The sequence below is a fragment of the Myxine glutinosa genome, chromosome 4, assembly GCF_964187855.1.
Source record: "Myxine glutinosa chromosome 4, kmMyxGlut1.1, whole genome shotgun sequence".
In the NCBI taxonomy this organism is placed as follows: Eukaryota; Metazoa; Chordata; class Myxini; order Myxiniformes; family Myxinidae; genus Myxine; species Myxine glutinosa.
This window is the reverse complement of record NC_136264.1, coordinates 152,506,365-152,532,927: the sequence shown is the minus strand read 5'-3', so window position 1 is coordinate 152,532,927 and position 26,563 is coordinate 152,506,365. Positions and strand designations below refer to the sequence as shown.

The 26,563-nt window shown below is 39.9% G+C and overlaps 1 protein-coding gene across 2 annotated transcripts in view; it reads right to left on the bottom strand.

The window, feature by feature from the left end:
* Nucleotides 1-2,486: 2,486 nt before the first annotated feature.
* The window catches only part of LOC137425424 (uncharacterized), a 108,307-nt gene continuing 84,230 nt past the window's right edge, over nucleotides 2,487-26,563 (bottom strand). Inside the window, exons 6-7 of one of the 2 annotated variants that reach the window (XM_068113849.2) lie at nucleotides 23,111-23,575; nucleotides 2,487-3,468 (exon numbers count right to left, since the gene is read on the bottom strand). In XM_068113849.2, coding sequence (XP_067969950.2) covers nucleotides 3,401-3,468; nucleotides 23,111-23,575 — 533 coding nt within the window. In that variant the 3' untranslated portion in view covers nucleotides 2,487-3,400. Of the gene's footprint in view, nucleotides 3,529-23,110; nucleotides 23,576-26,563 lie in introns of both variants that reach the window. The other variant, XM_078776633.1, reaches the window with a different exon arrangement.

The window sequence follows — 26,563 nt, the reverse complement described above, 5'->3', positions numbered from 1 at the left end:
TTCATCGCGGGAGATTCCAATGATTCTGAAAGCTTTGGATTCAACAGCGTGAAGCCGAGCCAGGTGTGAGGCAGGAGCACCAGCCCATAGGGGAGAACAGTATTCCATTGAGCTGCGGATGAAAGCCTTGTATGTGGTGAGGAGCTCAGGTGTGCCTAGGAAGGACTTCGCACGACGGAGGATGCCCAGTCGGCGACTGGCTTTGGAGGCCAGCTTGGAAATGTGGTTTTCCCAAGAAAGATCATGGCAGATGGTGAGACCCAAAAGCTTGAGCGACAGAACTTCTTGGAGAGGATTGTTGAGAAAGTAGATGGGAGGGTTGTCCAGTCGATCTTTTCGGAGAGACATAGTAAGAGTGTGAGATTTGTCAGGATTGAAAGACATGTTCCACATGTTTGACCAGTCTGTGATTTTGTCCAGGTCTTCAGAGAGTGAGGAGGCTGCAGACTGCCGATCTGAGGGAAGAGGAATGGAGCGGCAGAGAGTGGAGTCATCAGCAAAGAGATACAGAGGATTTTCCAGAGAGTCGGAGAGATCATTGATAAAGACCAGAAAAAGCACAGGGCCCAGCACACTGCCTTGGGGAACTCCAGCCTGAACGGGAAGGGGAGATGAGAGAAATCCATTCAGGGCCACACGTTGACTACGACCAGAGAGGAAGTCCGCAAGCCATGCATGGAGATTTCCATGGATACCATAGGAGGAGAGTTTGGTGAGCAGAGCTGGGTGCCAGTCCGTATCGAAGGCACGTGATATGTCAAGGGAGACAGCTCTGATTTCCTGTTTGGCATTGAGGACCTCCATCCATTGTTGAGACAGCAGAAGCAGCATGTCCAGAGTAGAGTGACCTGGTCTGAAACCAAATTGATGATCAGAGATCAAGCCATTGGAGAAGAGGAAAGATTTCATATCCGAAGCAATGATGGATTCCATGACTTTGCTGATAATTGGGAGCAGGCTGATTGGTCTGTAGTTGCAAGGATCTGTTTTTGCACCTTTTTTGTGTAAAGCGGTAATGTTTGCTGATTTCCAGGATGCTGGCAGATGACCTTGAGCAAAAGATAGGGTGAAAAGAACAGAGAGAGGGTGAGATAGAGCGGCAGAGCAGGATTTTAGGACCCGTGGGCTGATGCCATCTGGTCCAGTTGCAGAATCAGAGTCGAGGTTTGACAAAAACTCCTCCACCTTGTCAGGAGAGAAGGTCACAGAGTCCAGGAGCAGTTTGGTTCGACTGGGAAAGGTGGGAACAGAGAGAGATGGGTTTGGGACGAAGGATTTTGAGGCAAACACAGAGTTGAGGCATTCGGCTTTGTCACGTGCGATGTCAACTGTGTGGCCATTTGAGGTAAGGGAGGGGATGGAGGGCGAACAAACACCAGAAACGGATTTGACCAGACGCCACCAGGATTTGGAGGAAGGAGACAGGTTTGAGAGTTCATTCTTGAGTGAGGAGAGATAGTGCTTCCTGGCACTCCTGAGGGTAGACACACACTTGTTCCGAGCTTGGTGGAAGGAACTGAGATTTCCTTCAGTTGGATTAGCCTTCCAAGAGGCAAAGGCAAGTTGTTTCAGGGCAACTGCCTCACCACAAGATTCAGTGTACCATGGACGGGAGGAAGGGTAAGACAACTGAAGGCGAGATGGGATAAATCTGTGCATGAGAGAGATCAGTTTGCTTTGGAAGAATTCCCAGGAAGAATTGATGTCAGAGGCAGTGGAGATGGGAGACCAATCCAGACGATTGATGGCTGCTTGAAGACCGTCCCAGTCGGCCTGAGTGAAATGCCAGACTCGTCGACGCTGAGGAGGATATATCTGAGGAGGACGTCGACGCTGTATACATATATATATAGCAATTAATACTACAATTCCACTTGAAAATCGTACTTTGACGATCATGTGCTTTGTTTATTGCAAAACCAAACGCATGAATTATCGGTTCGAAAAGTTGAACAAATTTTTGTGTTAGCGCTCGAGTACGCATTGCACGAAGGATAAGGACATTAAATGGCGCAACGGACAAGTGGGTAACAGAAAGGTTGTGGGCATCGAAGTCGCACGTTTTGTGGCCTGAGCAAATGTGACTCGAATGCTTCATACAGACTACAACTTCTTAACTGACAAACTTAGTAATTATGACAATTGACAGGTGTCGGGGGTAGTGCGGACATAATCACTGCTTTTTAATGGCAGTCCTAACTGAGATAATTCGATCGAGTTTAATTAGAAATCAGTCACAACCGTCAGTTTTGAGCATAGAGCCGATAGGAGTAGAGCTGAGGACCTGTCAAAGCCTGAAGAGTTGATTCGAGACAGGAAGGACTGAATCCCTGAAATGTACATTCTCAGTGCAGATTTCTTTTTTATATATATAAAAGTTAATCAAACATTGTGGGGAGACATTCGTATTTAGTTCATTAAATCTTTCGGTTCTTCCAAGCGAAATTCCTGAAATAGTTACCTACAACAGGTCAAGTCTCTTTCGCCATTGTTGAATCCAAACAATTTATTTCATGGAGATTATTTCTTAATTACACAAGCTTTTATTACGAGTCAATAATGTACATATTAGAAGTTTCGTGCAATCACTAAACTAAACTAAACAAACTAAAACGATCAATCACTAAACTATGCCATGCAAAACCAGTGTGAAACTGAAGGGATAACTGAAATAGTCTGTCTGGACACAATAAAACCTGTTGTTTTTTTTATCTGTCGGTTATAACGAAAGTTTAAACCTAATTTGGTAGTTATGAATGATAATGTGGACGAGGCTTTGGGCAAATCGAATGTGCTTTATCAGAAAGAATCAGCACATGTATGAAAAACGTACTCACAAACGCGTAGAAATTTGGACAACAAACATTTGTAGGAAAACTCCCAAAATCCAGTTTCATTTGCAAAGAAATAAAAACGTTTTGCATTTTTGTGAAGAAAAAAAATAAATTCAGTTTCATTTGCAAAAAAACAAAATTCACATTTTTGTGAAGAAAAATCATAATTGTCTGAAAGCTCAAAAATGACTGATGCTTGGAAACTTTTTAAAACAAAGCCACACAATTTTATCCTTTACATATTGGCAAATAATTAAAATTAAGGATTTCTCTGTTATCCCAAAAATTATACAAAGTCTAGAAAAGGTACGCATCAGGAAAGTATAAATGTACACACGGAAATGTCAATATTAAAGAAAAGTTTGAAAATGCCTTTGTTAGAACAAAGTTGATGCATTGTTTTAAGGCCGATACCAGTTGAGCTCCTCTTTTCCCTCAATCTGGATGTGTAAAGCAGAGGGTTGTTTCCAATGTTTTCCATGTTTCCAAACCATGAGGCTTTCCGGCACCCAGGTTGGTGCAGCGCCCATCGTAAACTTCACTCTTCCAGAGGCGAGTCACACCAACTAGTGCCTCAGGTCACTCCAACAAGCTCCAACCGATCGCCCTCCGAGGGAAGGGGCTTCATCGGATCCTGCGCAAAAGCCATGTTGCAATAGCACCATTAGCTCAGCGAACGAGGGGTCATCCCAGTCTGACAAAGAAAATCGAGCGACAGAGCTATTTTTCTAATTATTACAACATTTTAAAATTAATAAACCACACAGCCCTTGCACATGTTATTGATATATTTTCATTGGGAAATAACCCATATTTGATTCTTCTTCTTCCATGTTAAGCTATGTCCACTGACTTGCTGATCAACCCAATGTATTACACATTTGCAGCAAATATATAAGGGAAGAATTTGTTTCTGAATCTATTCCACAATTGGTGTCAATTAAATGATATTTCTTGCTATATTGAAGAAAAATGAAAAGAGCCATTACACAATGACAAAATAATAAAGTGCTTTTCAGGTTGCAAAAATGTTCTGTTTTCAGAAAAAAATAATATAAATATGTCTTAAAGATGCATAACCACAAAACGATGGTCCTATTGAATAAAGTTGACAGTATTTTAGGTTTAGGTCAACCTTGACACAATCACCTACAAATATGATCACTAGTACTAGTAATACTAATACTACTACTACTTCTACTCCTACTTCTACTCCTACTTTAATGGCCTCAATTATTTCCACCTTATTGTGGAGTTGCCTGAGGAACGATTTTGGCCCAAGTCTTGCACAAAATGGCTGGCCAACTTGTAATTTATCCACACGATAACTTGCCGATACTTTTCACAAAATGTATTGTGTGGCCTTTGACGTCAACGAACTTATAATGGAACCAGATGGGACGCCCAGCTTAATGCCCACCGAGGGACATATCAGTTTAGGTGAGGTCATGTAATGGCGCCAGGTGGGAGACCACGTTTCACGTCCATCTGATGGACGGCGTACACACACTGATGTATCGCCCTGCCTATGGAACACCAGTGTGATCGTTTCTGCTCGCATTTGCTGATGGAAATTAAAGACCTCATGGTGATTTTTTAAAAGATCAGAGTTGGCTGGTGGTATCCCAGCAAACTTCAAATTCGTCACCTATATTGGTCTGGAAGATGGTCACGACTAGCTCTATATTCCCTATAGAAACGGTATGGGTACCGCTCGGCCCATTTGCCCTGTGGAAACGAGGTAAGGACCACCGGGTCTACATAATTTCCCTGGAGTAAAAAATAGGCATCGCCGTGTGGATATATATATTCCTAGAAACAAGATAAGCTTTTCTGGGTCTATATATCTGTCCCATAGAAACAAGATGGGCCCCGCCGGGTCTTTCTGCTGCAAAAATACAAGATGGCAGTGCCAGGTGAGCATGGCAGCTGAAAGGTGACCAAAGTGTTACAACAGATCAGATCAGATGTTAGCATACAGAAGAAAAATCAAATAGTAATCCTATATTCAATAGTACTGAGATATACACATGTGTATCGCCTGTGAAGTAAATAAAATGGTTTAATTTACCACCATTCCCATACAGTGTAGACTCGTATCTCATGTATTTTTGTAAACCTACTGTAACAAGTAGGATAGGAGACAGGCGGGGTATATTGAGCCTCAAAACCTGACAAAGCTTTACCAACGCTCACAGAACAGTTTCAGGCACACAAAAAATCTTAATAGGCCAACAAAACGTGATCATTTTATAGGGACACCCATGAGGACAGTAAAAATATCAATCTCCCGCTGTCTCTACCCATTCCAACACATTTCCCTTGGGATATTCCACTTATATCTCATAAGAACCTCCACCTCAAAAACGATCACTATGCAGGGTGAAAACGATCCGCACCGCGGAGCGTGCCGGACAGAGTTAGCACAGAACAGTGGGGGTTCTGGGCTGCTGTTCTGTTTTGCTTCCAACTGGATGCTTCAGTTGGTCTTTAGCAAACTTTGGCCTTGCCAGGTTGGTCTGTTTCGGTCACCTTTCCTCTTGGTTTTTCTCATTGCAGCTTATTACCATACGAAATAAACATCTTCATTATAGACCCAAGACCATTTGAAAAGCTGCCATATATTTGGGGGTCCCTTGCGGAATTATTTGTTCAAGAATACAGTGAAATATGTTTATGTTTTATAACGGGAAGTAAGTTGCTCATTTTTTCCTTCCTTCCATCCTTCCTTCCCTGATTGCACATCAAACACCAAGAAAACCAAAACCAAAATTATACCGAGACCATATGGTGCAACCGGGAGATTTGTAAGCATGCGAGGCAATGCAATATAAATGATATTGGCTTGTTTTATATCCCAGCCTATATATGCATGAACTGATGGACATGGCCTATCGAACTGATGGCCTATCGAAACGGTGTATAAAATTTGACCCCGAGATGCGTAAGGGAGAAAATTGAGTGACTTGGTGAATTTAAATACAATTGTAATTTGCCAAGAAAAGCTTACTTGTAAAGTTTCAATTAATTCTACGAGTTGGATAAAACCGAGTTCTAATTATTGGAGTTGGGTAAAACCGAGTTCTAATTATTGGAGTTGGGTAAAACCGAGTTCTAATTATTGGAGTTGGGTAAGCCGAGTTGTAACGAGACGACTTGAGTAAAGCCTAGTTGTGATTAGCCGAGTTGAGTAAAGAAAGCCGAGTTGTAATTAGACGACTTGAATAAAGCCGAGTTGTAATTAGCTGAGTTGAGTAAAGCCGAGTTGAATAAATACTCGTTGTAATTAGACAACTTGAGTAAAGCCGAGTTGTAATTAGACAACTTGAATAAAGCCGATTTATAATTATCTGAGTTCAGTAAAGCCGAGTTGTAATTAGCCGAGTTGAATAAAGACTAGTTGTAATTAGACAACTTGAGTAAAGCCGAGTTGTAACGAGACTAGTTGAGTAAAGCCGAGTTGTAATTATTGTAGTTGGGTAAAACGTAGTTGTAATTAGCCGAGTTCAGTAAAGCCGAGTTGTAATTATTGGAGTTGGGTAAAGCCTAGTTGTAATTAGCCGAGTTCAGTAAAGCCGAGTTGTAATTAGCCGAGTTGAGTAAAGCTGAGTTGTAATTAGCCGAGTTCAGTCAAGCCGAGTTGTAATTATTGGAGTTGGGTAAAGCCTAGTTGTAATTAGCCGAGTTCAGTAAAGCCGAGTTGTAATTAGCCAAGTTGAGTAAAGCTGAGTTGTAATTAGCCGAGTTAAGTAAAGCCGAGTTGTAATTAGCCGAGTTGAATAAAGACTAGTTGTAATTCGACAACTTGAGCAAAGTCTAATTGTAATTAGACAACTTGAGTAAAGCCTAGTTGTTATTAGCCGAGTTGAGTAAAGCCTAGTTGTAATTAGCCGATTTATAATTAGCTGAGTTGAGTAAAGCCGAATTATAATTAGCTGAGTTGAGTAAAGCCGATTTATTATTAGCCGAGTTGAGTAAAGCCTAGTTGTAATGAGACAACTTGAGTAAAGCCTAGTTGTAATTAGACGACTTGAATAAAGACTAGTTGTAATTAGACAACTTGAGTAAAGCCTAGTTGTAATTAGACGACTTGAATAAAGATTCGTTGTTATTAGGTGAGTTGAGTAAAGCCTAGTTGTAATTAGACGGGTTGGGTAAAGCCTAGTTGTAATTAGATGGGTTGAGCAAAGCCTAGTTGTAATTAGATCGGTTGGGTAAAGCCCAGTTGTAATTAGGTGAGTTGAGTAAAGCCTAGTTGTAATTAGATGGGTTGGGTAAAGCCTAGTTGTAATTAGATGGGTTGAGTAAAGCCTAGTTGTAATTAGATCGGTTGGGTAAAGCCCAGTTGTAATTAGGTGAGTTGAGTAAAGCCTAGTTGTAATTAGATGGGTTGGGTAAAGCCTAGTTGTATTTAGGTGAGTTGAGTAAAGCCTAGTTGTAATTAGATTGGTTGGGTAAAGCCTAGTTGTAATTAGGTGAGTTGAGTAAAGCCTAGTTGTAATTAGATGGGTTGAGTAAAGCCTAGTTGTATTTAGGTGAGTTGAGTAAAGCCTAGTTGTAATTAGATGGGTTGCGTAAAGCCTAGTTGTATTTAGGTGAGTTGAGTAAAGCCTAGTTGTAATTAGATGGGTTGAGTAAAGCCTAGTTGTATTTAGGTGAATTGAGTAAAGCCTAGTTGTAATTAGATGGGTTGAGTAAAGCCTAGTTGTAATTAGATGGGTTGAGTGAAGCCTAGTTGTATTTAGGTGAGTTGAGTAAAGCCTAGTTGTAATTAGATGGGTTGAGTAAAGCCTAGTTGTATTTAGGTGAGTTGAGTAAAGCCTAGTTGTAATTAGATGGGTTGAGTAAAGCCTAGTTGTATTTAGATAGGTTGGGTAAAGCCTAGTTGTAATTAGATGGGTTGGGTAAAGCCTAGTTGTAATTAGCCGAGTTGTAATTAGCCGAGTTAGATAAAGCCTAGTTTTAATTAGCCGAGTTGTAATTAGCCGAGTTAGGTAAAGCCTAGTTGTAATTAGCTGAGTTGTGATTAGCCGAGTTAGGTAAAGCCTAGTTGTAATTAGCCGAGTTGTAATTAGCCGAGTTAGGTAAAGCCTGGTTTTAATTAGCCGAATAGGGTTAGGTAACGTTATAATTGCCCTCAGTGGTCTGCTTTGGATTTACACCTTTGCTCAGCAGAAAGTTCTAGCCCCTGCAACAGAATGATAACCTGTCCAGGATTAGTTTTGGCCTTTAAGCATTCACTATTTATCATGGGCACACGCACGTTCTATCAAAAGCGTGGGCTTAGTTGACCACTACCACAACCACAACCATGATTACAAGCGCTTTTTTTTTTTAAATTAAATTTCCTCCAATGATTCCTTATTCATTTTAAAGTACCATATATTAATTTCAATCACTTCCAACAATATTCATTACCATAATTTATATAAATGACGTTATTATGAACATTTCGTTACATGCTTAAAATATTTTTTCCGTTTGATCGAGCTTGGTGTACTTTGGTTTCATGAAGCTCCACAAAAGTAGATTTTTGAATCCCCAATATTCATTTGGCGGCCACTGCTGATATCTGTTTTGGTGGTAACCCATGCCATTTGGTCACGATACTTGAGTAAAGTTTACATATTTGGGTGTAAAATTTCCTGAAAAGAGGGGGATGGAGTGATATCTTATATTTCTTTAAAACCTGGCTTATTTTTCTCTTTCTACGTTACAGGCCATGAACTTCGTAACCTTGTATAACCAACATCGTATAAAGACCACGACAACCCGTAAATTGGATAAAACAGCCCTGGAATTAGGTGGAGCAATACAAGCAATAAGATAACTGTATAGCATATTCTAATGGGGGCAATTTAAATAATTTTTCTGCCATTTGTTAAATTTACAGTTTTGCTCGTAATCTGGGACAGGTAAGGCATGAATGAAGGTAAAACAGTGTAAAGAAAAACTTTGGTAAAGACATTTTAAAAAACATCTGATAATTATCATTAATGGCTGAACGAAAATTTCCTATTGCCATAAACTTTATATGAAGTTTGTTTGACTTATTTTTTATTATTTTTTCAGTTTAAGTTTGATGGGGCCTATTTGAATAAAGTGTTCATTGTTCACACTTATTTGTAAGTCGACTCACTTCAATTTTGTTTAAAATATATCTAATTCAATCAATCAAGAAAAATACACCTAAAATAAACCTTTAAAATGATAATGGTAGAAATACAATATTTTTTGTGGAATATCAATAATTTGGAGAAAACATTGCTGAAATTTCCTCCCCCTGCCCCTCCTTTTCCCGATAGTTTACGATGTTGTACCACAATTAACGACAATATTTTCACAAGAAATTTGTGAATTAAAATAATAATTAGTTTTTAATTTAATAAAAATTAAAATGATTTTTACATTTTTTATTTTAAATAATATTAATAAATTAACTTTCAACAAACTGCTAAATATTTTCACATAAACAATTTAGGTTTTAAATGATATTGGTGATATCAGTTTTGTTAACAGTTGCAGGATGCTCTTCTCCAAAAATTTCCAGCATAGATTTTAGAAATACCTACTATTTTGTGAAACGGCATAATTAAATATTTTCACATTGTTATTTTATGTCTCCTCATGTTGTTTTATTGACTTTATTGACTGTTTTGAATTTCTATGTTGAAATTTCTATGCAAATGATACTCTGGAAACAATCGATTTCTGCATTTTCTGAAATAAATAAAAAAATAACCCCAACACCTCCTCCCTTCACCCGACATATATTTCTGCATTATCACTGATTTATTTAAAAGACTCTTAAATAACGCATTTTAAGAGGAAAAGGATGAACCTGATCCGAAAGTTAGAATACAATGAAACTTATTTTGGGTAACTATAATTATCTTGCTCGACATTGATTTTCTTTAACACAACAATATTACAAACTTAGCTGCAAGTTCAAACATAATTTATATCCAGGAAATAACATGATTTTCAACATCTGGAAGGAAATTTAAGCAGACGAGGCAATTGACTTAATGTCCCCTCTGACATAGAGGACAAGTTGATAACTTGGAGATGTGGGTAAATTGGAATAGTCGTGCTTTTCCAACAATGAATGTAACAATGAAAGTGAATGGCAGACCAACATGGATGTATTTTGTTGCAGATGGCCATAAAAGTAAAATGGCAGCACATCATCGGAAATTCCGAGAGATAAGTGTGAATCGCTTTTATGCAGCAATCATGATCTGTTACTGCTATTCACGTACAAAATGAAAAAGTATTCGAGGTGAATCTGGATGACCAAACACCTTCATCATTTACCTGCATACATAGCAAGCTGGAAAAGTCAGAACAGCTTCGATTCTTTTTCAAATATGTAAATATATCCTGAATAAATTAAACAACCACGTATTCGAAGAAATAATATTACCCATCGGTAGTATATATACATATATATACATATATATATATACATATATACATATATGTATATATATGTATATATACTACCGATGGGTAATATTATTTCTTCGAATACGTGGTTGTTTAATTTATTCAGGATATATTTACATATTTGAAAAAGAATCGAAGCTGTTCTGACTTTTCCAGCTTGCTATGTATGCAGGTAAATGATGAAGGTGTTTGGTCATCCAGATTCACCTCGAATACTTTTTCATTTTGTACGTGAATAGCAGTAACAGATCATGATTGCTGCATAAAAGCGATTCACACTTATCTCTCGGAATTTCCGATGATGTGCTGCCATTTTACTTTTATGGCCATCTGCAACAAAATACATCCATGTTGGTCTGCCATTCACTTTCATTGTTACATTCATTGTTGGAAAAGCACGACTATTCCAATTTAACCACATATTCAAATTTACAAAAGCACGACTATTCCAACGACTACAATTCCAATTTACCCACCCACATATTATTTATATATATATATATATATATATATATATATATATATATATATATATATATATATATATATATATATATATATATATATGTATATATATATATATACATATATGCATATATATATATACATATATACATATATACAAATATATATATATATATATACTACATGGCCAAAAGTAAGTGAACACCCCTTCTAATTAGTGGATTCGGCTGTTTCAGCCACACCCATTGATGACAGCTATATACAATCAAGCACAGCCATGCAATCTCCATAGACAAACATTGGCAGTAGAATGCGCCATACTGAAGAGCTCAGTGACTTTCAAAATGGCACCGTCATGGGATGCCGCCTTTCCAACAAGTCAATTCGTCAAATTTCTTCCCTGCTAGAGCTGCCCTGGTCAACTGTAAGTGCTGTTATTGTGAAGTGGAAACGTCTAGGAGCAACAACAGCTCAGCCACGAAGTGGTAGGCCACACAAGCTCACAGAATGGGACCGTCAAGTGCTGAAGCTGCACGTAAAAATCGTCTGTCCTCAGTTGCAACACTCACTATCGAGTTCCAAACTGCCTCTGTAAGCAACGTCAGCACAACTGTTCATGGGGAGCTACATGAAATGGGTTTCCATGGCCGAGCAGCCGCACACAAACCTAAGATCACCATGAGCAATGCCAAGTGTCAGCTGCCGTGCAGTGATGTAAAGCTTGCAGCCGTTGAACTCTGGAGCAGTGGAAATGCATTCTTTGGAGTGATGAATCAAGCTTCACCATCTGGCAGTACGACGGACGAATCTGGGTTTGGTGGATGAAGGAGAACATGACCTGCCCGAATGCATAGTTCCAACTGTAAAGTTTGGTGGAGGAGGAATAATGGTCTGGGGCTGTTTTTCATGGGGTCAGGCTAGGCCCCTTACTTCCAGTGAAGGGAAGTCTTAACTCGACAGCAAACAATGACATTCTAGAAGAATGTGTACTTCCAACTTTGTGGCAACAGTTTGGGAAAGACCCTTTCCAGTTTCAGCACGACAATGCTGCCATGCACAAAGCGAGGTCCATACAGAAATGGTTTGTCGAGATCGGTGTGGAAGAACTGGACTGGCCTGCACAGAGCCCTGACCTCAACCCCATCGAACACCTTTGGGATGAATTGGAACGCCGACTGCGAGCCAGGCCTATTGCCCAAAATCAGTGCCCGACCTCACTAATGCTCTTGTGACTGAATGGAAGCAAATCCCCACAGCAATGTTCTAACATATAGTGGAAAGCCTTCCCAGAAGAGTGTAGGTTGTTATAGCAGAAAAGGGGGGGGGACCAACTCCACATTAATGCCCATGATTTTGGAATGAGATGTTCGACGAGCACATACGGGTGTGATGTTCGAGTGTCCACATACTTTTGGCCATGTAGTATATGTATATAAATGTATGTATATGTATGTGTATATATACAGTTGTGGCCAAAAATAATGACACCATTGCAATTTTTTCAAATAATGCACCATTTCTTCCAGACAATTATTGAAATAAAAAAATCTTTTGGTATCCACATATGTATTTCTTTGGTTTGCAGTGGAACAAAACAAAAAAGCTGAAAAAATAACGAAATCTTAGCTTATTCCACACAGAAATCCTAAAATGGCCCGGACAATATTATTGGCACCTTTTAGAAGTTGTCAGAAATAATTAGATTTCAAGCAGGTGATTCTCCTTTATTTTGGAATTGAACTCACCTGTGGTGAGTTGCAGGTGCTGGAATATTAAAAAAATCACTCATTCAACCAGTTTGAATGGAGAGAAGGAGTCATTCTGCTGTTTTGTGTCACTGTGTACCGGACTGTACCGCAATGAGCATGAAGAAAAGAAATATAACCAGAGAATTGCCTGAGGAGGTCAGACACAAGATTGTAGCCAAGCATGGACAATCTCAAGGCTACAAGTCCATCTCCAGAGATCTTGATGCTCCTGTGTACACCGTACGCAATGTTATGAGGAGGTTTAACACCCATGGCACTGTAGCCAAACTCCCTAGATGTAGCCGCAAGAGAAAACTTGATCGATGATTGCAGCGAAGGATTGTTCGAATGGTGGAGAAAGCACCTTGATGAGCTGCCAAAGACATTAAATTTGACCTTCAGACACTAGATATGACAGTTTCAACTTGCACCATCCGTCGCCAACTCAATGAAAGGGGCTTCTATGGTAGAAGACCGAGGAGAACCCCACTGCTGAGAGAGAGACATAAGAAAGGCCGACTGGAGTTTGCCAAAACACACCTGAATGAGCCAAAATCATTCTGGGGGAATGTCCTGTGGAGAGATGAGACCAAATTAGAGCTTTTTGGTAAAGCGCATCATCTCTATGTTTACAGAAAACAAAATGAAGCCTTCAAAGAAAAGAACACCTTCCCTACAGTCAAGCATGGAGGAGGTTCAGGGATGTTTTGGGGTTGTTGTACTGCCTCTGGCACTGGGTGCTTACCAAGGCATTTTGGAGCGCAATGTTCAACTCAGTGTCAGAAATCTGGGTCATGGGTCTTGCAGCAGGACAATGACCCCAAACACACTTCTAAAAGCACCCAGGAATGGTTCAAGATGAAACCCTGGACTGTTCTGAAGTGGCCAGCAATGAGTCCAGATCTAAATCCCATTGAACACTTGTGGGGAGATCTGAAAACAGCAGTTGGGAGAAGGCACCCTTCAAACTTGGTGAACTGGAGCAGTTTGCACAAGAAGAATGGGCCAAACTGCCAGTATGGATGTGTAGGAAGCTCATTCATGGCTATAGGAAGCGCTTGACTGCAGTTATTTTGTCCAAAGGCCGTGCTACCAAATATTAAGTCGCGGGTGTCAATAATTTTGTAAATGCCCTTTCTTTTTATTTGCTGATTTAAAAGGACATATTAAGTTATGGATCAAAAACATAGGTTCTGTAATATTAACAGAGAAATAAAAAATTGTGGAGACCAAATACTTTTGTCAATTTAAACTTATTTTTCGAGAATATTGTGAGTTATTTGAAAAAAGTGCAAGGGTACCAATATTTTTGGCCACGACTGTATGTATACATATATATATATATACATATATACAGGGTGATTGAAAAGTAACTCCCTATTTTAAAATACTTATAATTTTTTCTTAACTATAATTTTTACAAGAAATGTATATAAGAAGAAAGCGTATAGCATGAAGTTTTATTTAAAATTCGATATGGGCACCAGAATTCGCCACCAGCTTCTCAAGCCGCCCGGGAACCACGTCAACCGATTTCACCAGGAACTCTTGTGGGATGGAAGACATAACTTCTCGTATTCGCCCTTCAAGTTCTTCCAAAGTCGTTGGTTTGGTACAGTAGACTTGCTCTTTTACCCAACCCCAAAGAAAAAAGTCACATGGTGTTAAGTCAGGGCTCCTGGCTGGCCACTCTTATGGACCACGACGACCCATCCATCTCCCAGGGAAGTGGGCATTCAGCCATTCACGAACAACAATAGCAAAATGTGGAGGAGCGCCATCTTGCATGAAAATCAAATCTTCAACATTCTCCGAAGCACTGATAATTGGCCAGATTTCGTCTTGCAGCATGGTGAGGTACCTTTTGGCATTCATGGTATCGCGAAGAATGAAGGGACCTACAATCCTTTCCGAAGTCATTCCACACCACACCGTTACCTTGGGCCGATATTGCGTTTTTTCAGAAATAACACGAGGATCTTCTCCTGCCCAGTAATAGCAGTTGTGACGGTTCACAAACCCACCGATGTGAAATACCGCTTCATCAGACCAGAGGATATTTTTAAAGAGATCAGACCAATCTTCATACCAAGCCAGCATCACCTCCCCAAACTCCATGCGAATGTCGCAGTCTTCAGCAGAGAGTGCTTGATAGTAGTGCGGCTTCCAAGCATGCCATTTAAGCTCCTTTTTGAGCACAGTTCGTACTGTGTGAAAGGAGAGCCCACTTTCCCTTGCTGCTTGTCAAATTGACTTTCTTGGGCTATGTGTAAACATTTCCTGAACTGCTTGCACTGTCTCCGGGTCACTGGACTTGGAAGGGCGACCGCTTCTTCGAGTATCAGATACAGATCCTGTAGCCATGAGTTTTGCATGACAATTCTTGATTGTCTTTGCCTCAACTTGAGCATGTGCTCCTTTAATGGTCCTCAACCATCTTTGCACTTGAACAACGGATTTCCAAACTTCGTAACGTGCCGCTAGCTGGGCACGCTCCTGCAGGGTAAGACGTCCAGCCATGTTTGTAGGGCTTCCGAATTTCAAACAAAACATAATCTGAAAAAAAACCAACACAGATTAAATTATCATACATTAAGGAACAAACACTAAAAATTTGAGAAAAATATTACAATAAATAAATAATTTCTAAATATTTTAAAATAGGGTGTTACTTTTCAATCACCCTGTGTATATATATATATATATATATATATATATATATATATATATATATATATATATATATATATATATATATATATATACATATATATATATATATATATATATATATATATGTATATATATATATATATATATATATACAGACTTGGCATTTAATATGGAATATTTTTTTTGTGGGGGTGAACTTACTTTTCAAGTTGACTTAGAACCAAAAGTTCATTGGAATTATGTTGAAATTATTCTAGATTTTGTTAATGTGACCTTTAAAAGAAACAAAAACCACATTTGACATTTCAAAGCAAATAAATTGATCCTTGAAAGTGATGGAAACTGATATTGAACTCAATTCACGGACAGTACTGTGTTAAACTTCTGTACGTTTTCCAGAAGTATTTCTTTATTTTGCACATTAGCCCAAATTTTTTTTAACAAAAACAAAAGTTAAATTACAACTGGGATTACGGACAGTAAAATTACAGTTCAGTACGTCGAGTAACCCCCACGAGCATTCAGGAGAGCACGTACACATTGAGGCATGCTGTTCACGAGATTTGCCAAGGTTTGGACAGGAATCGCTTGCCATGAAGTGACATTGGCCTGCTGCAATTCACGCACAGAGGTAGCTGCTGGTCCAAGTTGTCGACTTGACGCGTTAATTCTGCCCACAAGTTCTCTATCGGATTCATATCCGGGGACATGGCAGGCCACTCCATATGCTCTACACCACGGTCAGCAAGAAAGTGTTGGATTATGCGAGCACGATGAGGCCATGCATTGTCATCTTGGAAGACAAAGTTTCCTCGAAAGACTACACGAGCAAATGGAAGCAATGTTTCTTCCAGAATGGCCCTGTACTTGAACTGGTTCAGGTTTCCATTCAGAACAACCAGGTCCGTTTTGCCCCCTGCATGAAAAGCAGCCCAAACGGTCACCCCACCACCTCCAGCTTGGACTCTTGGCACTATACACTCTTCGTTGTAGGCTTCATGCACTTGTCTGCGCACTCGGACATGGCCATCTTGACGATAGACCAGAAATCAAGACTCGTTACTGAAGATCACGTGATTCCAGTGTCCTGGCTGCCATTGACGGTGCTCTCTGGCCCACTGCAATCGGCGCTGGCAGTGTCGTCTTGTCAGGCGTGGCTTTCTCAGGGGACGCCTGGCACGATAGCTTGCTTGAACCAGTCGTTGGTTGACTAGCCTTCTGGATGCAGGCACATTTGTCAGTTGCTTCCACTCAGCCCTAAGCCGATTAGCTGACTTGGTACGGCCATTGCGGACTAACCAGTGCAGCTGGCGATCATCCCTCCTTGTGGTTCTGCGGGGACGTCCTGGCCTCGATATTGGAGGAGGGACACCCCTCTGAGCATTTCGTTTCGGGATCTTTGACACCTGACCTTGAGTGATGCCATACTGACGAGCAATAGCACACTGTTTCATGCCGGAATTTCGTAAAGCCACCACTCCGTGACAAACAGCATTGTCGAGTTGACGGACCATCTCCAGAGGAAGCGGCAATAACTTTTGTAGACGTGCAGCAGTTGTTTTCCACTAATACAGAACGCAACAACCCTTATATACCCGATTGTGAAGCCAATCGTCAAATGTACCTGTCCGTACATTTTGTCACGCCACCTGTGATATAATCCTGTTATTGACTTCTTGCTGCGACAGACAATCAGTGACATGGTTCTTTTAACAAAGAAATCACCGAAGCGTAAAAGAAACTCACCAGTTTGATATTCTGAGTTCAGAAAGGAAACCCAAGTCAAGAAAAAAAAAATATTCCATATTAAATGCCAAGTCTGTATATATATATATATATTGTTTTTAAAACAATGTATTTAGGATCATGCTATTGCTTACTCCAGGAAGTGGTTATTTACACTTTTTGTCAACTTATTTTTCCACATTGATCTTGAAACGGTCACAGAGAACATTGAAAAAGATCAACTTCATGGGAGAACTTTTAATGCAAAAACGAATGCGTCTAAATTAAGCAAGAGCAGGTTCGGCATACATGTGTCATGTATCATAATAAGTGAGGGTAAGTGGAGTTAAACAGGATGATTCTTACATAGGGCACCCACCTTTGAGCTGTCTCGTCTAGCTTTCATTGTCGATCTAAGTATAAATGAAAGGATTGGTGCTTCGCAAGTAAGTCGTTACTATCACAATGTGTGCTGTCTCTTTGATGGAGTTTAGCGCGTGGGTTGCTGGACGTTAAAGATCCCACAGTGTTTTTCACGAAGAGTCGGCAGGTTATCGCCAGCATCCTGAATAAATTGCAAATTCCTGCCACTTTCAGTCGAACCTCAGGCTTGACCAATTTGTTCCTGAAGACTTGGGACAAAAACCTTCTTCAGCTGACCTCACAATATTTTGGGGTGAATTGGGGGCATTATAGTAGTTGTATGGCAGTGGAGAGGTAGTATTTGAATGTAGTAAATGTATAATATTGTAAAAATAATAAAGTTGAATCTCCTTTTGCTGTGTATTAAAGGGTATACATTTCAAGGAGATCATATCACTATGAGCTTATATCTGCAACGAGAAAGTAGAAAAAATTAAATAAACTAGAACGGGTACTCAGTAGAGCGCAGTCCCTCCGCTAGACCAAACAGTTGGTTGTAGCCCACTGATAGGCTGGAACTGAATCCGCACATCAACCAAAATCGAATCGGGCTTGTTCGTGTCGCTTACCCAACTCATTCACCACGTTTTGTCATAATCCGTTCACAAGTTTTTGAAAAAGTAAAAAAAAAAAAAAAAAAAAAAATGTGTGTGTGTGTGTGTGTGTGTGTGTGTGTATCGTTTTTGGTCCCACCTCTCAATGGTGAAGAATCACTAAAAAAAATAAAATTTCGTATCTTGATTCGGATCTTCACCAATATCGAATCAATTCATCATTATCACACACCCAACCTGCCCACCAAATTTTGTTCGGATTCGTCCACAACCTTTTGAGATATCATGCTCACAGACAAACAGACAGGTGTGAAAACATAACCTCCGTCAACCTTCGGTGGCGTCGGTAATGAAAGTATTACGGTGGAGTTTTGCTGTAAATGAAAGCACAGATGGTGCTTCGCTGCCAAGCACCAAGCGTATCCTCTTATTTCTTATCATGTTAGCTTTTGTGAATAAAAGAAGAAGAGGAAGCATGTGGAAAGCTCAGTGATCACGATTTGAAATTTGAAATGTGACAAAGGAATTGATGTGACTAAATAAATCTCCACTTGCATTCGAAATACTCATTTGGAATGTCAATGATATTTTATGTTCTGGCCAATATAAGGCATTTATATACAATGCAGATGTCCTTGGTTTTTAGGGTCTATTGTATCAAAGTGCATGGCACAGCACAGCAGGAGGCACAAACATGGCAGCACTCTGTCCAGAACAAGTGCTTGAGTCGTGTATATGGCGCTGATATAAGGCGCACAGCGGTGCACCTCATGGCTTTGATCTTGTCAATGTGGTTTGATGCAAACTATAAGATTCTCCTTGTTTCTTTCCATCCACAGAGTTATTTTTTCCCACACATCCGTTAGATATTTGTTTGTTAAGAAGCCAGCCGCAAAATCATATCAGAAGGGGAACATCGTCACATGACATGGATAGAGCCAATCAGCATGTTAAAATGGAGTCATGAGACTCATCACTGCTGCACAGATTCACAGACCCAAAAGCAATTTCCATACTGGATTTGGAATATACTAGGGCATGCCCGTACGTGGGTGCCCGTTCCTTGCCAAAAAAAAAAAAAAACGCTACCCGTACGCTCTACCCCGCCCGTACGCCCGTACGCCCGTAAACAAAAAAAACAACGCTCTTCGCTTCCGCCCTTCGCTCTGGGAGAAATAATGCGCATAAGAAATCGAGAAATTATTATTTTCTCCGGAAGAAATCGAATTACGAACCGTAATGGCGCACGCGCTCGGCTCGGCTCGCAACAACGCGTTCTGTGATTGGCTGCCGGAAGTGAAGTCTTCACTGTCCGGAAGGTCGCAAATCGCAGTTACAATGAATCGCAAATTAGTTTCATTTAGTTTTAAAACATAGTTTAACGGCAACATAGTTTTCCAACGTGAAATAAATGAATACGCTCTCAAATGTGCCGTCCGAGGCAGAGTCTGTTCGCCACGTTCGGCACACGTGATAGCTCGCTGCTCTCTGATTGGTTGAATCGTTTTTTGGACATAGCTCGGTAACTACTTGTCCGATTAATATGAAACCTTGAAAAGGCACATCCTCGGGTCCCCAGCAATATACCTGGCAAGTTTAAAGTATATCGGACCCGTGGTTGTCGAGAAACAGCGGTCACAGACATACATACATACATACATACATACATACATACATACATACATACATACACACAGAGATTACTGGAATTATAGATAGATATATTAGTGGGGCGGCTTAGCCCAAATGTTCAAAAGAATTGTGCATTTTGTGATACAAGCACCAAATTTGGCACAAATGTACATTAATATGTTGCGAACATTTTCAGATATTGGGCCACTTGAAATTCCGTAATTTTTTTTTAAAATTTTTTTCAAATTTCGTAATTTCAAATTTTTCGGGTGACACCGTCACAATTTCGGTCTTCGAGGCCGGCCGATAGGCAAAGTGTGACCGGAAGGGACGAGGTTCTCCTGACCACGTGGCCCTCGATCTGGGAAGCGAGAGGCGTTCCATTAGTGGACGCGCCCCTCACGCCCGACTGTTGGGCGGCCCCGGCAGGCCGTTTGTTTTGACGTTCCGTGACAGGCCCCGCACCCCCACCTCCGGGCCGACCGGAAGCTTGTGCTGAGTACATCATACCTGAACAACTCAGTGAGGCAGAACACAGCAGTGCACACCAGGGTGACCCCTTCAGTGCATAAACCAATTAACCTGTCCACTGCAGGGCATATAGAAATGAAGTTATTTTCTGCATATAATAATAATATAAGTTCAGTTCTATATAACAATTTCTGTTATCACCACTACCACTACAACTACCACTACTACAAGCTTTGTCTGGAATTTTGTGGACTAACAGACAAACAGACATACAGACAAGCTGGGATCAAAACATTACCTCCTTCCACCATTGAGTGTAGAGGTAAACATCATGGAAATTATATCATGCCCTAGATTTAATTCATGCTTACCCGTGTATTTGCTTCACTGGTTCACAAGGTCTTTTGCATACATGTAATTCAGACTCTCGTCTTCATTGCTGACCACACAATGTTCGCAACATATTAATGTACATTTGTGCCAAATTTGGTGCTTGTATCACAAAATGCACAATTCTTTTGAATATTTGGGCTAAGCCGCCCCACTATATCGGCCGGCCTCGAAGACCGAAATTGTGACGGTGTCACCCGAAAAATTTGAAATTACGAAATTTGAAAAAATTTGAAAAAAAAAATTACGGAATTTCAAGTGGCCCAATATCTGAAAATGTTCGCAACATATTAATGTACATTTGTGCCAAATTTGGTGCTTGTATCACAAAATGCACAACAGGTTTGCTATGCTGCTACACTATATATATTTTTCCAACAACTAAATGCGCGCTTCGTAAATATAAAGAACACGAGCTGGTAAAGGCAGTCTTGCTTTTGCTGTTTGGCTTGAAATGTCGCAATTATTAAACTGCCTTTTTCAACTTGCTCTGTAAAACCCATTACACAAAGTATTTAATAAATATAAAGATGGACAAAAAAATCATCAACTCTTTCTTATAGACGCTCCAATGTCTCATTGAGGAAGCCAGAATGAACCTCAATAACGCGTGTGCATTAAAATTCAACAGGGCCCACATCATACACATCACAATGTTGAACCATTCAATTTGTTTATTTTCTTGTTGTCAATCAAACGATAAATATTTACAAAATACTAAAATGCTGTGAATCACAATGTAAGCCTATTCCATGCTGTTTGCTGATTTTGAAGCAATGTTTACTTTTATTCACATATTATATGACTACACCCACTACGTCTAATTCAACCACTATGGCTACTTGATTGTACCGCCAAGTCATATTTTTATTTTGATGATAATTGAAAAGGTAAAAGGTGCATTGACTTGCAATTCTGAATCCCGGCACTCAAATTAAGACGATATATGTACAATGTAATTCTTGTGTAACTATTTCAAACTGCCAAGCGTGTGCCAACTGCTGTCCTCGATATGGTTTGTAGATCATCAGGAACGGTTTTAAGGGATGCACATGTAAAGACAGGATAAATCACAATGATAACTAGAACGGGCACTCGGTAGAGCGCATACCTTCGCCGCAGCTACTGTTCTGTACTGTACTAAAATACGATTTTGACCTTTTCGTGACCTTGACCTTTGACCCGATTGCTCCCAAAATCTAATCAAATGTGTCCCGTATAATAACCAATCATCCCACCAAATTTCATGCAATTCGGTTGAATACTTTTTGAGTTATGCGAATAACATACACACACACACACACACAGACATACAAATAAATACACAGCGATCAAAACATAACCTTCCGCTTTTGCGAAGGTAACTAGATATCTGCGATCACAAAGGTATTGCCAAGGGTGCACCTCCCGCGGTCGAGGAGGGTTACCCTTGATGATCATACGCGGCCTACCCTAGGCCCGTGATCCAATGATGGCCATATTTCTTTCCGACCACCATATGACCTTGACCTTCAATATTTAGGGATAGAGTGTCAATTAAGAAAATGTGTCCCCATCTACAATCCATCCAGAAAATTTGTAGGAAAATTATTCACGTTATGATCAAAAGGGGTAAATTTTGGTAATTATGTCAATCCAAAAAAAGTAGGTCGAGCACATCATCAGTGCAGCTATGCTATTGCATTGTACGAATATCTTGGGAGGTCAAGCGTTCTTTGAGATTCCGCATTGACATCGTTGAGCAATGGCAAAAAACGCGTTATTTTTTTCAGTCCGCCATTTGATATTGACCTTCAAGTCGGAGAGGTACAATGTAAATTACGTGTAAATGCATCTTGCTCTAGGGTCTAGGCTATCTAGAGAGGCAGTATCGTTGTGATCTGGCAAACCTTAGACAAGTTTTGGTGAAAATGTTAAAATTTCTATAGTTGGGCAATCCCCTTAAAAATTATGTAATGGTCAAAAAATGTATCTCAACCCCAAAAATTTTTACTCACGTTATCGAGGCAAAATGTCATTCCTAAAGTCCCAGCCAGAACCGAGATACAGCTCAGAATATGGCAGAAAAAGGGAGAAAAACCCTAAATGGTGGTGTCGTACTCATCGGGATGTAAGACTTGACCTTTAACCTGGAGGAGTATTATGGTAAATTAAGCTTAAATGCGCCTTACTCTAGGCTATCTATTGGGGGCAATTTCGATCCTATTGGACAAACTTTCGTCAAATTATGGTGAAAATGTAAAAACGTCTATCATTTGGTCATGAACATAAAATTAGGTCAAGGTCAAAATGAATTAGGTCAACTGAATGTACTTTATATTCACATTATTGATGAAAAATTTCATTCCGAAATTTCCAGTCGGCTCCGAGATACAGCTCAGAAATTGATAGTTTGGAAATTCGGAGGATTTAGAATGCAGGAAGAATAAAAATATATATATATAAAATTCTAAGTGGTGGTTTAGTACTTAACTCCTTGGTGTCAAAGAAACTCTGTAGTACCATTAAAGATTTAGGGTGTTAATTGTGGACACAAACCCTACAACAGAAATAAGCCTTCCCCTATGCTATCAGCGGAGGCTTAATAATATCCGATGTCATTATTAATCAAGGATCATTCAGGATGCTCATTGATTACCACTGTCGCTAATGTTATGGTGACACATATGACAGTAAATATTGACAAAAGCTTATTGGTGCTCTGCACTCGCTGGACGGTCTTGTGTATGGTACAACGATGGCTTACCGTAGATAAACGAAGCTGCAGGACCATTGATCACATCGTTGTTATTGTTTCCATTCTTGTTATCTATTTTCCACGCTTCATCCTCATTGGCCTCCTTCATGCTTTCTTCATTGCTCTGATGTTTTTTATTATCTTCATCCTCTCTTTCATGAGCACTTTCACTGCAATCCTCTCCTCCTGCCTCCTCTCTCTCCTGTTTTTCCATTTCATGATCTCCATTTTCTCTTTTGGTTTCTCTCTCTTCTTTACACTTTCTTTCTTCTATGCCATCTTCTGCTCTCTTTGTACAACCTTTCTTCGAAGAACCAGCTCTCTCAGGTTTATCAACATCTTCATTCACTCCCGCACTGGCTCCCTTCTCCACATCACTCTTGCCAAAGTCTTCGGTCCATCCTTGCTCCACCAACTGCTGGATCTCGGAATATGAGCAAAGCGAGCGCTGGGACGAAACTCTGCGTAAAGGGTCTGTACACACGCACACACACACACATTTGCAAGAGCTTCGACCAAAGATATTTTCCTGGCAGAATCATGAAGCAACATCCATAAAATTTAGCGGTTGGAATGGAACAATTTTTTTCCAGGTTTCCGATACACATGAATGACAGACAATAATAAACACAAAGCACATAAATATAAATCACATACATCTAAGACCTCTTTGAACAAATCTTCCAGAGGTAGAAAAAATAATTAGGAAGATTATCTTGAATTCAAAAATTGATCATCAATTAGAGATGGGAAGACCAGTACTTATGGGAAAACACGAGTTTAAAAAAGCAAAGAATGGAGGTGATATTAGCGATGATATTTTCATTGTGAAATAAATGAGTGAAGTTATTTATTTGCATAATTGTGAAGTTACACCCTCATGAACTTAACTCTTATAACATGAAGAAAGTTGGCATTCTGTTCTTGCTGATAAAGAGCCACGTGGTTTATTTATTGCTCTCATTTTAAACTGAGAAAGATTGGGAAAGATAAGGCTAGTGGGCAGGAAGCCTGGGATTGCGGGGGCGGAGGTTTATAAAGGGAAAAGAAGGAAAGGCAGCGATGTTAAAGGAATATTCTGTGCTTTGTTGTAATATTTATCACCTGATTCACATCTAATCACAGTCATCTCTTCCTGATGTTTGCTCTGACATCTTTCTGATTTCTGATTCATTTATTTATTTAGTCATCCTCAGTAAATATCCATCATACATTCCCTTATCCATAAATTATCTCAAAATTCTTTCACTTCTATCCACACACCTCTCACACGCTCCCTACATTTCTTTTTTTATTTTGTATCATCCTATTCCTTTTGCAATTGCTTTTATCCCAATTTTCCCACTCTTCCCACCTCCCCCCATTATCTAGCAAAATACATAATAATCAATAGATACGTAGCTCCAAAGGACACTTCTCAGTTCTCTGATATGCAGAGATCCACATCTTTTAGTGAGTCTGTTTAAAATATGTTTTCTTTTCATTCATTGGCCCGTATCTGTTGATAGTCTCTGCAATCTTTTCTTGTATGACCAGAATAGGCCCCAAGTCACTTGCTTAAAAAGGATACATCTAGGATTTGTGTGGGCCTGGACCTCTGCTGTGGGATGGAAATTCCAGAGGTTTACGTGGCGGTTGGAATAGCGGTGTTATCGGTGTTATCGTCTAGTGCACACTTTGTAGGAACTGGATTAATCCCAAAACGCCCACTTAAAACTCTCAATCAAGTCGCACCCGCTTTGAGGGACAAAAACAATCAATCCGCAGGAAAGAAGTGGCTGAAAAAAAATGTTCTTGCTCAATAAACTATTTTGACTCATTAGAAATTCATCATGCGGTTTTCAGGGTGATACAAACCTAAGACATTCATGTTGAATGAACCATCAGGAAAAACATTTAATGGGAAAAGCAACATACGAGGGTATGTGTCAAATCCTTGGAAAAGGCGTCATTAGTAATGGCTCACTTTGAGTGGAGAAATGATTCCAGAAATTAGTCAACTTCCATGCAAACCAGCACCTACCTACAAGGGTCATCACAAAGTCATGTCACTCCTTCCTGTTTGTCCATCAGTTCTCGATGCACAAGATGCCAGTACGGTGGCTTAACTTCAAATGTTCGCAGTATAATTGATGTGGTTGCATTTTACGGATCTTCTGATGTAATATGCCTTTCTAAAGTTGTTTGAAACTATTTGGATCGTATAATAATAATAATGATAATAATATTGGTTCCCGTACAAAGAGCTAAAACGCAGGAAGACCGAGGCCATTCGGCCAATCAAGACTGTGCAATAGTTGCCAACTTATGGTTGTTTGTCCGTGCTTTATCCTTTTTCATTGCAGTGTCAAACAAATAAGCAGCTCGGACCATTTTTTATGTCTTTGGTATGACTCAGCCAGGGCCAGGTTCAAACTGCTGACCTCACAGACTCAGAGCAGACGCTCTAACCATTACGCTGCCCAGTCTGGTTTTTGAAGGCGAAGTCTGGGTTTTTTGAAGGCTAATGGACCTGAATCAAACAATTATGATAGTTGAGGCAAAACCTCCTACAAGTGACACACTGCATTGTTGTTGAAGATATTTTTTCTTAAAAAGTGATGATTACTTGTTGCAGAATACAGGTCACACACAGTACATTCACTGCTGTACTCTGTCAAATTCCCTAGGTGAACAACATTCTAAAATGGTTGTAAAAGTTGTGGCGAAAATTGATTGACTATTGATGATGCTTGGCTTTTTAGATGTTGTGAGGATGGTTCCTTACACTTGTCAAAATGCGATTTCCATTCCGCCTTGTAATTGGCAGAAATCTTGTTTCTGCCAATTGTTGAAACAGGCACTGTTCTTCAGCGGTACAAATGAAACACTACAAGATGTAATTGCTTGTTTCCCAACAGAATCCGTTAAATTTCTGCGACTCACTCAGTCACTCAGAACAAACATGGAACACACCTTGCCACTGCTCTGCTTAATTGGGTATATTTCAACTCATTCGCACATTCCTTTTTCAGTTCCTAGTATAAATGAGGTACGGAGCATTGCTCTCAGAAAATAGAGAAAGCATATCAGTGCATATTCCTTTGGTATGCACAAGTAATAAGGTGTAGCACATGTTGCATTGTTCTTCTGCAGAACCACTCTTCAGTGGAGTCTAAACGTATTCATTGTACTATCGGCAGGTCACCACTACAAGTCTTTTTACCTCCGCCACCAAAGTTGGATGGAGGTTATGTTTCCACCTGTCTGTTTGTTTGTCTCTTTCTTTGTTTGTGAACAGGATATCTCAAAAAGTTGTGTACGGCTTCGTACGAGCTATGGTGGGCAGGTTGGGTGTCGGACAAGGACAAAATGATTTGATTTTGGTGAGATTTTAATCCGGATCCAGATCTGAGAATTTCTCAAGTAATTCTTCACCGTTGAGTGATAGGACTAAAATCGATGGGGCTAAAACCAATATTG